The 14,770-nt window shown below is 46.8% G+C and overlaps 1 protein-coding gene across 1 annotated transcript in view; it reads right to left on the bottom strand.

The window, feature by feature from the left end:
• Positions 1-14,770, bottom strand: part of Dhx16 (DEAH-box helicase 16) — a 15,263-nt gene extending 493 nt beyond the window's left edge. Inside the window, exons 1-19 of the mRNA XM_047558231.1 lie at positions 14,392-14,770; positions 12,794-13,041; positions 12,536-12,698; positions 12,152-12,208; positions 8,997-9,251; positions 8,639-8,842; positions 8,365-8,556; positions 7,762-7,872; positions 7,482-7,597; positions 5,510-5,720; positions 5,231-5,329; positions 4,969-5,121; positions 3,182-3,322; positions 2,843-3,005; positions 2,623-2,741; positions 2,444-2,511; positions 1,252-1,414; positions 982-1,143; positions 561-734 (exon numbers count right to left, since the gene is read on the bottom strand). Coding sequence (XP_047414187.1) covers positions 561-734; positions 982-1,143; positions 1,252-1,414; positions 2,444-2,511; positions 2,623-2,741; positions 2,843-3,005; positions 3,182-3,322; positions 4,969-5,121; positions 5,231-5,329; positions 5,510-5,720; positions 7,482-7,597; positions 7,762-7,872; positions 8,365-8,556; positions 8,639-8,842; positions 8,997-9,251; positions 12,152-12,208; positions 12,536-12,698; positions 12,794-13,041; positions 14,392-14,598 — 3,006 coding nt within the window. The 5' untranslated portion in view covers positions 14,599-14,770. The remainder of the gene's footprint in view (positions 1-560; positions 735-981; positions 1,144-1,251; positions 1,415-2,443; positions 2,512-2,622; positions 2,742-2,842; positions 3,006-3,181; positions 3,323-4,968; positions 5,122-5,230; positions 5,330-5,509; positions 5,721-7,481; positions 7,598-7,761; positions 7,873-8,364; positions 8,557-8,638; positions 8,843-8,996; positions 9,252-12,151; positions 12,209-12,535; positions 12,699-12,793; positions 13,042-14,391) is intronic.

Below are 14,770 nucleotides of genomic sequence, written 5' to 3'. Positions count from 1 at the left end.
ACATACCCAAAGGGCAAACACCTCAACATGTACCTAAGATACCAAGTAAGCTATCCCTGAGAAAAGCTTAAAAGAAAAAGATAAATAAAGTACATTCTATGAGGACAAACTACATCTGCTTTGTTTGTCATTATAGCCTCAGCACCTTAAACGCTGAGACAGTGGGTAAATACTTATTTATACATACACGTGCATTCATACATACCGAGGATTGAACCCAGGGGTGCTTAACCACTGAAATACATCCCTAGCCCTTTTATTTTTTGAGCCAGGGTCTTACTAAGTTGCTAAGGTTGGTCTCGAACTTGTGACCCTCATGAGTCATTGGGGTTACAGGCATACACTAGTGTGCCCAGCTTGCAAATATTGAATGAAGTGTAGTTCTCAGATCTCACAAGACACTGAGAAGCTATTAGAAAGAATGTCTATTCAATCCTATCTTAAACAATATATTTTCCTGTGATTGTGCCAGTCCTAGCAACTTGAACCTGGGTTCTTAGCTTGCCAACACAGTCACCCCATACAATCTTCACCCACCTGGGCAGTGGATGGTCCCTTACCTGTCTCATGAACTCCTTGGTGGTCAAGACAAGTTCATGGTAGAGCAGCCAGCGTGGCTGTTGCTCGAAAAGGGAAGAGTTGGGATGAATGAACACTGTCTGCTGCTGTTTCACAGTGCGATAGCCACTACGTGTCAACCGTGCTGTGTGGTAAAAGTAGCCAGCAGTGATGGCCTAAGGAGTAGTCCAGAAAGAAAGTCAATGGGAAAAGTGGGCACAGGACCCTTGGTCCTCACCACCTTCCTAGTTCAGGCTTCGGGAGAACTAGAAATGTAAGGAATGTGTGAAGAACTCATTGAGAATATGTCTGCAGAAAAAGGTTTTGGAGAATGTTTTGCACAAGGTGAAGGGCTCAGGCTGGGGAACTGCTGCACACCCCTAGGTGGTGCTGAGTGGACAGCAGGAGACAGGAGATGCTGACCTTGCGTACGCGGATATAGTCCCCCTGGCAGGAACTCAGACCAACTTCTACACGCTCCAAGAGCCCCTCTAGCTGTTCTCGCACATCCCGGGCTCGGCGCATGGATCTGAACTGTACAAAATTCTCATAGCACCACTGGGAAGAATAGCCACTCTCAGCCCACTGTGAAGAGGGTTCAAAAGAAAAGAGGTGGGAGGCCTTAAGTGTATAGTAGACTAGAGCCCCCACCCCACACTTCTCCCTCACTCCCATTCACCCAAGACCAGTGACCTGTGTGTACACGTTTAGCAGAACCAGGTGGTCCCCACCAGGGAGGAAGAAGTTGACTCGGGCATTGTCTGCATGGACGACCTTATCTTTGGGTCGATAGAAGATGGAGTTGTTGACAGAGAGCATGGCGGCCACTGTGAGGATCTCCTCTGAACAGCTATACCTGAGCAGGAAACAAGAAGTATGAGAGGTCAAAGCCAAACACCTAAGAATAGACACATGGCAAGGGGAAAAGTGATTGCTGTGATGGCTACTTCTCACATTGTGGAGGCCAGTTAGGACAGTGGCTACACATCAGACAGCAGATAGATTCTGGTAGCAACAGTAGCAGCCTGGAAGTCCAGGAGGGGGAGCCACAGTTGAAACAATTACATAAAAGGAACTGCATGGAGGCAGAGGTAGGAAGCACTGGGATTTCTGAGGGTGCTACAAGAAGAAGGTGTGCATTGTGTGACTTGGGGAAACTTCTCTGACCCCAACTACAACAGAGGAATGGCATTTAAAGGTGGTCTCCCACAGCTATATCCAGATATCTCAGTCTGAATCTTAGGAATGAGCAAGTTCCAAAGTAATCTCACTAAGCACATCTCATAGATGGAAATCTTCCACTTCCATTCATACTCCTGATTTTCTGTTAATTTAATATGAACAAGGACAGGGCAGTGATTTATAGACCCTTGTGGGCCTCAAAAAGGGCACTAAGGAGCCAGGCATCATGGCACACTCCTGTAATCCCAGCAACTCAGGAGGCTGAGGCAGGAGGATTTTAAGTTCGAGGCTAGTCTCATCCTGAGTGAGACTGTCTCAAAAAATAATGTAGCTCAGTGGTAAAGAGTTCCTGGGTTCAACCCCGTACCAAGATAAATAAATAAAGGGCTGGGGGTGTAGCTCACTGATAGAGTGCTTGCCTTGTATGTCAAAGTCCTGGGTTTCATCCTCAGTACCACAAAAAGAAAGTGGGTGGCGGGGAGGGGACAATAATAGTTCTCTAATAACTTATCTGTTATATAATATATAATGATATATATATATATATATATATATATATATATATATATATAATGTTATCTGTTATATAATACATAATATATAATGACTGAGAAAAAGAGAGAGACAAAGATGTCCCCCAAGACGGGGGAGACATGACATGAGACATTTGTGTTTGGGGGCCAGGTGAGGTATGAGTGCTTACTTCTCAGAAGCCAAGATCATTTTTGATAACATGGGGTCCACTGGCAGCTCTGCCATCTTTCGACCAGACTAAGGAGAGGAAAGAGAGTTTAGGCCAGTCTTCCTTCAGATTTCCTTCAATCATGACACGGGTCCCTAGGGCACCCCAGCCCCTTCCTTCAACCTGCCCCAGCCCCTTACCGTGGTGAGCTCCCCTAGGTGGTTGAGGGCTCCCAGAGCATACAGCTGCTCCAAAGCTAGCAGTAGAGTCTCATATGGTGGAGGGTCCAGGAAATCAAAGTGCATTAGATCATGGATCCCTAAAGAAACATGTGGGGGATACAACAAAGTCCCCACACAAGAGTCAGTGACTCCAGCCCCGCTCCCTCCTCTTTCAGGAGGACTGGGGTATCCCAATCACCTAAGCTCTTGAGCAGCAGCACAACATTGCCCAGGCTAGTCCTCTGGATCTCAGGCACTGTGGTCTCCTCCAGCTCATGCTGATAGGCCCAGGCTGTATACAGACGGAAACATTTCCCTGCAGCCACCCGACCTGCCCGGCCAGCCCGTTGATTGGCTGAGGCCTGGAGAGAAGAGGTTAGCTGATGATTTGGTCAGGGAAAAGAGAGAAGTGCAGTATTTATACAAGTCATCGGGGAAAATAAAAATGCTTATCCCCCATTCTTTAAGCAGCTCCTGAGTTGGACCTCCCCAGTGGGATAATTCCACCTTTCTCTACCCCATGGAGATCTAGGCTCACCTTGCTGCAGGGTGTGACAGTGAGCGACTCCATGCCTGTACGGGGATTATAGCTCTTCTGTTTACAGAACCCAGGATCCAGCACATAAATGATGCCCTCAATAGTGAGTGAAGTCTCAGCAATGTTTGTTGCCACAACCACCTGAGTAAGAAGACATGTGGATATTTCACTCATGAAAAAATTATCCTGGAAAATTAGGAATAGAGAAGTGGGTACAGTGAGGAGCAGAAGCTAATAGAATTAGTGGTCAAGTTCAGGAGAGGGAGACAAGGACAGGAAAAGGGGAAAGAGAAGCAAGCAGGGAGAGTCAGTCAGGACATAATGCAGAGGGGAAATGGAAAAAGAATTTAGGGTCCCATCCCCCTCCCTGCAGAGGTGGGAGATAGGGATGTCCAGGTTCTTTCCCCATCTTCCCCACCACCACTTTCTGTAACAGCCTCCTAACCAGTCTCCTAGTCTCTATCATGTGGCATCCAGGATGGTCCTTCTAAAATATAAACCTGTCATATTACTCCCTAATCCTTCAATGGCTTCCCAACCCATTCTAGAATTAAATCCAAGCCCCTTAAAGTCTGAGTCACAGAGCCTTTCACCTCATCTACAGGTTTTGCATCAGCTGTTGCCTCTATGCAGCACTCTTCTCCCACAAGGCAGCCTGGTTCCCTCCCTCCCCTCATTCAGCATCTGCTCCACCTTCACCTCACTGGAGAGAGTTTCTCTACACTCCAAGGAAAATAGCCCCTTGCCATTCCTCACCCTCACCGGCCAGAGTCAGTTTCCACCTTCCTATGCTGCTTTGTATCTCTTTATAGCAATTCATAGCCACAAATTGACATATTTTACCACTTGCTACAAACTGACATTATGTATTTAAGGGCCCATTATCTCCTCCCATTAGGTGGAAGTTCTGTGAGGCTACAGACTTTGTTTTGCTCATCACTGTATCCTCATCTCCTAAAACAATACCTGGCACACAGGAAGAATGCATTCCTTTTTTTGGTGGAGTGGGTCACTGGGGATGGAATCCAGCATCTTGAGCATACTAGGCAAGTGCTCTACCACTAAGCCACACATTCAGCCCCTCATTAAACATTTGTTGAATGAAATCTCTGCTCAAAATCCTTTGATTGTCACTCAACTGTCTAAAGTCCCACTCTTTTGCCTGACCAACTCTTTTGCTCAGCCCACAGCTGATCTGGTCTTGGCTCACTGCTGCACCACATGAATATCCCACTAAGAACACTAGTTCCACTCTGACTTCAAACACACCTTGGGTCTTCTTCTATTTCCCCAGTCATCATTTGTTTGTTTGTTTTTTTTTTTTTGAAGGGTGGGCACTGGAGATGGAACCAGGGTTACTCGACCAGTGAGTGACATCCTTAGCCCTTTTTTACTTTTTATTTTGAGACAACATCTTGCTAAGCTGTTAAGTCTGACCTCAAACTATTTCCTCAGTCTCCCAAGTAACTGGAATTACACTTGCACCACTGCACCCAGTCCCCGTTTTTCTTAAAGGCCCATATCAAATTCTACCTCTTGGCTCACTGAGAGCTTCCCTTCTCTTTTCTTCTGAATCTCTACATAGTACTTATTCCCTGGATCATGCACTTAGTTATTTTCAGTTCACATCGTATTCATTCTCCAGCCCCAAAGGTAAGTTTCTGGCTGCTCCTTAGTGTCTGTAGCAGTACCCAGCACATGCCTTATAAGGGGAATACACACACCTTCTATTTCACTACCTGCTGTACAAAATCTAACAGGGAAGAATGGAGGTTTCTTCAACGGACCTTTCGTGCCCCAGAGGGCGTGGGTTGGAAGATGCGAGCCTGCATGTCAGAGGGAAGGTTGGCATAAATGGGCAGCACCAGGAGCTCCCGAATTTTGGAGCCCAGGCGGCGACAACGATCCTGGAGCATCTCACAGGCGGCCTCAATCTCCTCCTGGATTTGGGATGGGAAAGCAACAGGGGTCCCAGAGTTACAGAAGGCCAACAGGTCAGCCCAGTCTTTCCCTGTTATACATCATCCTTTTTCCCACCATGTCACACACCTGTCCTGTCAGGAACACCAGGATATCCCCAGGAGGCTGGGTCACATGGATCTGCAGCACAGACACAACACAGGCTTCCAGGTAGTCAGCCTCAGGAGCCTGGAAAGGGGGAAAGACATGGTGTCACAGGATGGCCACCTGCTCAAATTTCTCCCAGTTCATAACTTTATCCCAGAACCCTTTGGGTTTTTCATTCTACCCTTCCTTCCTTGGGATAAACTCCTCCAAAGGCCCCAGTTTCTCGCCTCAGACTCAAGCCCATGCTCCCTGAGGGGGCACCTTGGTGTAGAAGATGTCAACTGGAAATCTCCGTCCAGGAATTCGGAAGACAGGGGCATCATCAAAGAAGGTGGAAAAACGGGCAGTATCCAGTGTGGCAGAGGCTACCAAGACCTTGAGCTCAGGTCGGAAACGTGCAACATCCTTGATTAACCCGAAGAGAATGTCTGTGTGTAGGGTCCGCTCATGAGCTTCATCAACCATGACCACACTAGGGGAATAGGGGGAAAGTAAGGGAGGAAAGCTAGGCAATGCAGCATTTGACACCAGGTCTCCTGGATGAGAGGGAAGCCATGGAAGCAAAAGACCCAAGAAAGAATGTGGGGGCAGGGTCTCCAAGGAGTAGCCAAGCCATCCCAGTTATGTAGGTTAGGAAAGTCCTGGTACCAGTGGTCTACAAACTGTCCCAGCCTTGGCAGATAAAAGTGGCCAAGGTGTAAAGGCTGGAAGCTGGGGTTGTGACAAGTCAGACATTTCTGGACCAGAGTCAAGAATCTATTTGGGTGTCTAGCACAGTGGAACAACAACCGTTATCTCAGCTTCTCAGGAGGCTGAGGCAGAAGGATCACAAGTTCAACACTAGTCTGGCAATTTAGTGAGTCCCTGTCTCAAAATAAAAAACAAAAAGGCCCAGGAGGTATACCTCAATAGGAGAGCACCCCTGGGGTCAATCCTTAGTACCATAAAAAGAACAACAACAAAAAGTCTGCTTAGTGTCAGCAGCTGCTCTCACTAGAGGAAGCAGAAGTAAGGATATACTTTAAAGATGAATAAAAAAGTGAGAGCAGGACTCTTTCCAATGAAGGTAGTTGGAGGTGAACAGACAGACCTTAGCTGCCAGGATATAAACAGTCCAGCAGCTCTCAGGGGCCTGTGGGGTGACTGCTGCTCTTTCTACCCAAGACTTCAGAAGACTGGGCAGATGCCTTGGTTCTCACCTAACTGGGTTACCTGTATTATACCTTCTTTGGTTTTCTGGGTGGGAGCCAAGCCCACAGGAGCTTACCTCTCCCCACCCCCACCATTTTGTACCTAGCCCTGACTGAAGGTAAAGTCTCAGTCATTTCATAAAGTAGGCTGGTTAAATGGGAAAACCCCATACCCTAGACACTCTTACACAAGCCGGTCCCCCATGGGTTCCCAGAGATTTCTGCAAAAGCTGTGAAGGATCAAATCATATCTGTCCAAGTGTCCACTGTGATCCTCCAGGATTAGAAAGTCCACCCTCTGAAAAGCTGAAAATGCACACTGCTTGACCAGCCCACCCAACACCCTCTCATCCAGGAATCCCTTCTCCCCCTCAACACATGCTGATCCAACCCTTGCTTGGTCATCTCCAGCACTGAGAGCTCAGTGGCGACAGACCAAGCCACCTTGAGATGTGGGCTAAGGACCAAGAGCCAGGGTCCAGGCACTCTGATCAGACCTACAATCTCTGCCCCTATGAGGGTTACATGGCTTGTAGTACTGAGCTGACACATCTCCCTATATCTTCCCCCATGATCCTAGTGGTGACCTCTGGTGTAATGTAAAACAAGTATAATTCTTCTTAACCATGTAACAGCCCTTCATATATTTTGAAGATATCGGAATGTGTCACAAGATTGTATCCTCTAATCTGAACATCCTGGGTGTCTTCAAATGGTCTACTCATGCATTTCAGATCCCATAGTACCACTTCACCATCCTGATTTTGTGAACCCTGGAAATGAATGGGCAATGGAGCAGGTTTTCTCTGCAATCTATTCTGTTCTCCAGCTCCAATTCCATGGACCTGCAGATTGGCTTTAGGACTATTGGAACCATACAGATTTAAGACATGGTAGGTTAATCAGAAGACAAGGGCCAAATTAGCCAGACAGAAAGAAAGAGATTAAATGATACAGGAAGGCACTGAGGGGAAGGGGACAGCAGGGCAGAGGGAAGAGAAGACAGGTGGCTCTCCTGTGGAAGGCAAGGGCCCTGTATGTACCTATAACTTGCCAGGTCAGGCTCAGAAAGGAACTCCCGGAGAAGCATCCCGTCTGTCATGTAGCGGAGAACTGTTCGCTCTGATGTGCAATCCTCAAAGCGGATGCTGTAGCCAACCTGGTTAAGGGGACATTGGTGACCAAGAGTGGGACAGAGTTTTCTGAAGGAAACTCAGGGATAAAAGAATAAGGGCCAATACCCAGCCCTATGATATGAGGACAGGATGGACTGAATCCCAGATCTCAGGGGTTTCCTTCACCCCTGAGTCCCCAGAGTCTCACCTCATTCCCAAGCTTCACACCCATCTCCCGGGCCACTCGGGCAGCTACACTCATGGCTGCCACTCTCCGGGGCTGGGTGCAGGCAATCTTCATACCCTTCTTTGTATAACCCTGAATGTCAAAAAATAAAGAGGATTCCAGTAGCTCAGTGGTAGAAGGTTTTCCTTTGCTAAATATGGCCCCTGAGGCCCAAAAACAATTCGGAGAAAGAAGTTATAAAAGCCAGGTAGGGCAGGGGGAAAGGAGACAATGGACAGAAGAAAAAAGTCAGAAAAGAAGGGCAAACAGGATGACAGAGGGCCCTCAAAGGGGACACTCAGTCAGTCCTGCAGTCCTACCCTTTAGGTTACCAAGGACAGGGCACCATACCACACTCCATCTATCTATCTACACATCCTTACAACCTGAACATCTCCCAAGCATGAATAACAGCATCAAAGAAGAATAAAAATGCAAAAAAGGGTCTGCTGTTTATTCTCAAGACCCTCATGATTTAATGGGAAAAGCCAGGTATATAAGACCTAAATATCATGTAAATGAGCTCTGACAGTAATAGGCTCATCAATGCCCTGGGCCTGGAATTGGAGGGTCTGATGATCATACCTCTTCAAAGAGGTACTGTGGGATTTGGGTGGTCTTCCCAGAGCCTGTCTCGCCTTCAATAATGAGGACTTGATGATTTGCAATGGCAGCCAGGAGCTCCTCTCGAAATGGGAACACAGGGAGGCTGCGACGGACAGCCTGGATGGACTCCTTCTGCTGAGCCTGGGCTGAAGGGGGTGGGGCTGATGGCTCCTAAGGAAGGAAAAGGAAGGCTGTGAGTCCCACAGCCAGTTCAGGGCCTCCTCAGAGTGTCCCAGAACTCTCTCCCTCTCACCTCATCACCCTGAAGCTGAGTGGCACGAACAAACTCAATGGTCTCCTCCTCCTCCAGCACCAGTTGATATTTGGGCTCCTGGGAGGCAGCATCTCGGGCTCCAAACTTCAAAGATGCTGCCCCTAGGCGGGCCTCCTCCCAGCGCCGCTGCTCCTCCCCAGGAGCACCTGATTCTTCCTCCACTAGGTCCACAGCACGAGCTGGCTACAGAGAGGAGATACACAAAGACATGAAAACAGGGGATGCCCTCTCTGCCCAGTCCCTGCCTCCTTCTTCATTACCTTCACCCACGGCAAAAAGCAAGAGAAGGAGCCAGCCAAGGTGTTGCCCCTGCCAAAGATTCATCTCCCCACCAAACCTGTCCTCGAGTCTCCTTGGGCATATGGTAGCGGTTGGTGGCCTCCAGCTTCTCCTGCTCACCAGCTGCCCGGTACTCCCGGGCTAGATCCCGCACTCGCCGTTTGTATTTGAGCTCCCTGCGCTCGTGTCGGCTGAGTTCCACATCCCCAAATAGGAATTCCTCATCAGCCAGCTCTGCCTCCAGGTCCTCCAACTTCTCTCGCTCCCGCTTTGCCAGGTACTCTCGGCGGGATTTCTTTCGTAGTTCAGGTACCTGATCAGGAAGAAACAATCAAATTCTTATCTCACTAACTCTCAGTATGAATAATTCCCTGACAAGCAGGTGTGAGAACCTAAAGATAGACCCTTCACATTCCCTCTGCAAACACATATCAAAATGATTTACCCAAAACTATACCTTTTTTTTTTTTTTTTTTTTGCACAGAACTAGGTATTGAACTCAGGGTCACTCTACCATTGAGGTATACCCCCAGCCCTTTCTATTTTTTATTTTGAGACAAGGTCTCACTAAGTTTCCCCAACTATTCTCTAACTTGTGATCTTGACTCAGCTTCATGAGAAGCTGAAATTACAGATGTGGTCACCACACCTGGCTAAAGGGGGCCTCTTTGGAATGCCATATGCTGACCCCACAAATTGTCTTCTAGCAGCAGAATCTAGTTGGAAGCACTTTCTGGGCAGTATCACCCTCTTTGTCAAAATAGATACATCACAGCAATTATATGAATACTTTCTTCTATTTTACTGAAGTAAGTGGAAAGGGTGAAAACAAAAAGAATGATCCAGTGTTCAGAAGTATATGTCTCAAACTGAAAATGAGAAACAAAGATGGAAACTACTGAGGGCGCCAACTGTAGGCAATCTTCAGGCCTAATTAATATGCCCTGATCTTAAAACTGAATGACTACAGTTTGGAGAAGGAATAAAAACTAATCATGTGGCCTGAGGTTGTGGCTCAGTGGAAGAGTGGCTGCCTCACACATGTGAGGCACCAAGTTTGATCCTCAACACCACACAATAAATAAATAAAATAATAAAGGTATCATGTCCATCTACAACTAAAAATATTTTTTAAAAAATCATGTACAGAGGTTGGGACTATAGCATAAGAGTATTTCTAGAAGTCAAAATGTAATCAGGGTCACTTAGCTCTCTAGGACTAACCTCTCTCCCTACAAAGTGGCTTCTAATGGTTACCTATGACACAGGCTTTTCAGGATCAATGATAAGAGAGAACTGGCAGTATCCTTAAGGCCCTTCCCAGCTCTAACCATGGTCTGTCCCATTGCACCATCAACTGAACATCAAAAAGAATAATGATATGAGATTGTAAAGTATTGAAAAATAAAATATTCATGAGTCCGGAAAACAAAAAAAAATGGGAAAAAAATTTTAATCATCAATGAAATAACTATTACACAAAACTTCTTATGTAAAAATTGGTAATTAAAAGGAAACAAACATTTATCCCTTTTTAAAAAAATATTCTTTAGTTGTCAATAGATCTTTATTTTTTCAATTTATTTACATGTGGTGCTGAGGATCACACTCACGTATGCTAGGCAAGCACTCTTCCACTGAGCTACAACCCAGCCCTTATTCCACCTTTTAAGAAAGAACTATAGCCAGGTGCGGTGGAACACACCTGTAATCTTGGCAGCTCGGGGAGCTGAGGCAGGAGGATTGGGAGTACAAAGTCAGCCTCAGCAATGGTGAGGCTCTAAGCAACTCAGTGAGACCCTGTCTCTGAAAAAATACAAAATAAGGCTGGGGATGTGGCTCAGAGGCTGAGTGCCCCTGAATTCAATTCCTGGTACCTCCCAAAAAAGAAAGAACTTTAGCTTGTTCCTAAGTGTTGAGAAAAAGCTCTTTATATAAAAAAAGGTAAGCCAATCAATGAAGATGGAAAGACAGAATCCCAAACCACCATTTTGAAAAACCCCAACACAATAAATGAATTAGGAAAGGATTAACAATGGTTGTTAAAACCATTAACATGAAAGGCTGCCGGTATACAGGATGTATAGGAACATAACTAATAGTATGTCTCCTTGATGTTATGCAATGTAAGGTGCACATCACTGACCAAAAAGTGCTCCAGCCACAATTGTTTGAGTCCAGGTAAGTTTTAGGCCCAATTTCCACTTTAAAGGAAGCACAGGGTTTAGAAGAACTTAACACCACAAAATAAGGATCAGACATATATAGAATGTAGGAAAATGTACAAGATGAGAAGGAGAAAACACAAAACAAACTTAGGGAGCCTAACAAATAAATGCAACACATGAGCCCTGAGTGTATTCTGGTTTGGAAAAGCAATTATTAAAGACATTGGAGCCAGGCACAGAGGCATACACCGTAATCCCAGGGGCTCAAGAGGCTGAGCCAGGGGGATCACAAATTCAAAGCCAGCCTCAGCAACTTAGCAAGGCCCTAAGCAACGCAGGGAGACACTGTCTCAAAATGAAAAAAGAACTGGGGATGTAGCTCTGTGATATAGTGCCCCAGGGTTCAATTCTTAGTACAAAAAAAAGAAAGATATTTGGAGATGTTGTACCTGAATGGTCAATACATCCTGGATGATGAGATGGCTACCCTGGCCAGTCACCCCTGCCCCACAACAACATTCCAGCTGCCTTATGTCTTACTAAATCTCAGGAAAAGGAAGAGTTAACATTTCACTTAATACCCAATGTGATTTGATCCTAGAGTCAAGGAGGATTTGAGCTGGGCATGATGGCACACACCTGTAATTCCAGTGGCTTAGGAGACTGAGGCAGGAGGATCATGAGTTCAAATCCAGCCTCAGCAAAAGCAAGGCGCTAAGCAACTCAGTGAGAACCTGTCTCTAAATAAAATACAAAATAGGGCTGGGCTTGTGGCTCAGTGATCAAGTGCTCATGAGTTCAATCCCCCGACCACCACCCCCAAACTAAAAAAAAAGAGTCAAGGAGGATTTGTGGTAGATTCCTTCTCTCTACAACTTAAGGCAGTCCTTATGAGTTCCTAGCAACCAAACCTCCTCATCTAAAGACTTACAACCCCAATCAACATCCTCACTGTATTTCCTGTTTTACTTTTGCCTGTGGCTAACTACCCCATCACAAAGTCCTTTTGTCCTCTGTTCTTAGCTTCTTGAACCTTGGGACTCACCATGGCTTTCCGATCTTCCTCAGCCATCTTGAGGCGCTTCTGAGCCTCTTCATAAGCCTAGAAGAAACCAATAGTGTCAGAGAGGAGGCCAAAAAGCTCCCACACCCATGACCATTTCCCTTTAAAATAATGAGGATCATTCAGATGTACCCTCTGAATGGGTACAAGGAAATGTTCCCTTTCAATGAGAAATTCCTGTGGTTCTCTGTACCCAGCAGAGTTGCCTTAGCCAGAAAACCCACAGTGGTCCTGTGACCACAGAGAGGAACACATCCCTGGAGAGAGCCCTTCATCTTCCCAAAGATCACAATCTCTGTGATCACAGATAACTCAGATTTCACCTAGGGTCCTAGGGGATTTACAGAATATGCTATTTCTCCAGACCTTCTTGTCTGACCGCTCCAGGACATTGCGAGTTCTATCCTTGTCTCGCTGGCGGACCCGCTCAGCAAAGGCATCACGTTCCTCCAGATCCTGAAGGCGCTCCCGTTCTGTCCGTTCCCACTCATCCTCTGACTCTGGCTTCTCAGTCTGTTGTTTACTTGCCCTGTAGTTCAACCCAGGGCATCAAATAAGGACATTCAGAAGGTATCATCCCACTGTCCACCTGCCCCACCCTCTCTGCCCTTGCTTCTGACTTACTCTGTCTTCTTCTTCCCTGTCTCAGGAATCTCTTCCTCTTCTTCTTCCTCCTCCTCCTGGTGTTTCTTCCTGAGGTGTTTCCGTTTTTTACGCTTCTTCTGGAGGCTGCTCCCAGCCCTACCCACAGTCTCCTCACTACTCTCCTCACTGTCTTCCAGCAACTTGTAAGATCGGTTCTTTTCTAGTAGGGCTCGGGCCTCTCGCTCTGCAGCCCGAGCTGGCTTTTCTACCACCACCTTCCGTGGTACCTGTCAGCAGAGAAGAAAACAAAGAGGTGTGAGTAACTCTTTGTTTTGGTACCGGGGATTGAACCCAGGGGCGCTTAACCACTAAGCTACATACCCAGTTCTTTTTTATATTTTATTTAGAGATAGGTCTCGCTAAGTTGCTAAGTGCCTCGCTAATCTGCTAAGGCTGGCTTTGAACTTGAGATCCTCCTGCCTCAGCCTCCCAAATTGCTAGGATTACAGGCGTGTGACACCTACCACACCTGGTTAAACATTACTTGATCTTAATTCAACCTTCAATCTCCCTCTTCCATGTGGCTTTACCCTATATTCATCAGCCTGAAAAGAGCCCCTCAGCTTATGAATTTTCTTTCATTCATCCATTTAACAAATATTTATTGAAGCCTGTGCCATGCACCAGGTACATGCTAAATACTAGGGATACAGGAATAAACAAGAGACAAAAATGTCTGCCCTCATGGAGCTTACATTCTCAAACCCAATTCTCTATTGCCCAGACTTTCTCATAGCTCTATTATTCCCAATGATTAAGGCATTCCTACACAAGGACTGACATACTACAAGGAGTGTTTTGCAATCTGACAGTGCCTGTCACATGCCTGACTGAGTACCAGACAACGGCATCATGGTACTTACTTTTTCTTTTCTTTATCCCTCCCCGTGCTTTTTGGCAATACAATGCAGCACCTCCTGCATTCTAGACAAGTGCTCTACCACTGAGCTACATCCCCAAATCCAGTACTTACATTCTAATTTCATCTCTCATCAAACACCATATGAGACAGCCATAACAGGCTATCTGCCATTCTCTGAACATACACTTACTCAACAGCTGTTCTGTGAGGCAGGTAACTGTTAGGTAGGAGAAATACCAAGACAAGAAACGCACAGTCCTGTCCACCAGTTCAACCTTTTTTATATATCTTTATTCTTTCCCCATTTTCAACCTGACAAATTCCAGGGAATCTTTGGGCCTGCTTTTCCTGATCAATTCTCCCACCTCTTTAACTCTCCCGCTCCACTTTCTACACATCTCTTATAGCCTCGCTATTCAGAGTGTGGCTCCTGACCATCAACATCACCTGGAAACCTGTTAGAAATACAAAGATTCCTACCTAATCTGCATTTTGACAAGGGCCCTGGACGGATCGTATGTAGGTTAACCCTACACTTAAACCTTCCATCTTCTCCACTGAGCTGGATATTCAGCACCTAGCTCAGTGCCTAAGCGACAACGGACAAGAGATAAATGTTTGTGAATTGAACTTAACTCCTGGACCAGCTTCACTAGGACACATAACAAGGCCCTCCCGCCGCTCCACGCCAGGCCCCGCCCCGCCCGCCTGACACCTTGTTCCAGAGTTTCAGGGCGAAATCCCGGGCGGGCCCGCTGAGGTCCAGCGTATCGGTGTCTCGTAGGCGCTGCACGAAATCCTCGGCGGAGGCACAGCGCTGCGCTGTACCGATCAGGAACTGCGCTACGTGCCGCTCGCTGAGCCCCAGCACTGAGTGCAGCTCCTCCTGAACCCAGCGCTCCAGCGCCGCCGGCGTCGCCATGGCGACCCACGCTCCCTGCTAGAGCCCCGACGCGTACAGAGCAGCGGTATTGATAGCCCAGCCCGTCGAAGTCCTGGAGCCGTAGGCCAGAGCCTCAGTCCCACAAGGGAGCTGTAGGTTCAATTTTCAGCAGCTCAAAGCCGTCTTTCCGTATTGCGGCGTCCGGAAGGGA

This window comes from Sciurus carolinensis, chromosome 7, assembly GCF_902686445.1.
Source record: "Sciurus carolinensis chromosome 7, mSciCar1.2, whole genome shotgun sequence".
NCBI classification, from domain to species: Eukaryota; Metazoa; Chordata; class Mammalia; order Rodentia; family Sciuridae; genus Sciurus; species Sciurus carolinensis.
The sequence above is the reverse complement of the archived record's forward strand: the minus strand, read 5'-3'. Positions and strand labels throughout refer to the sequence as shown.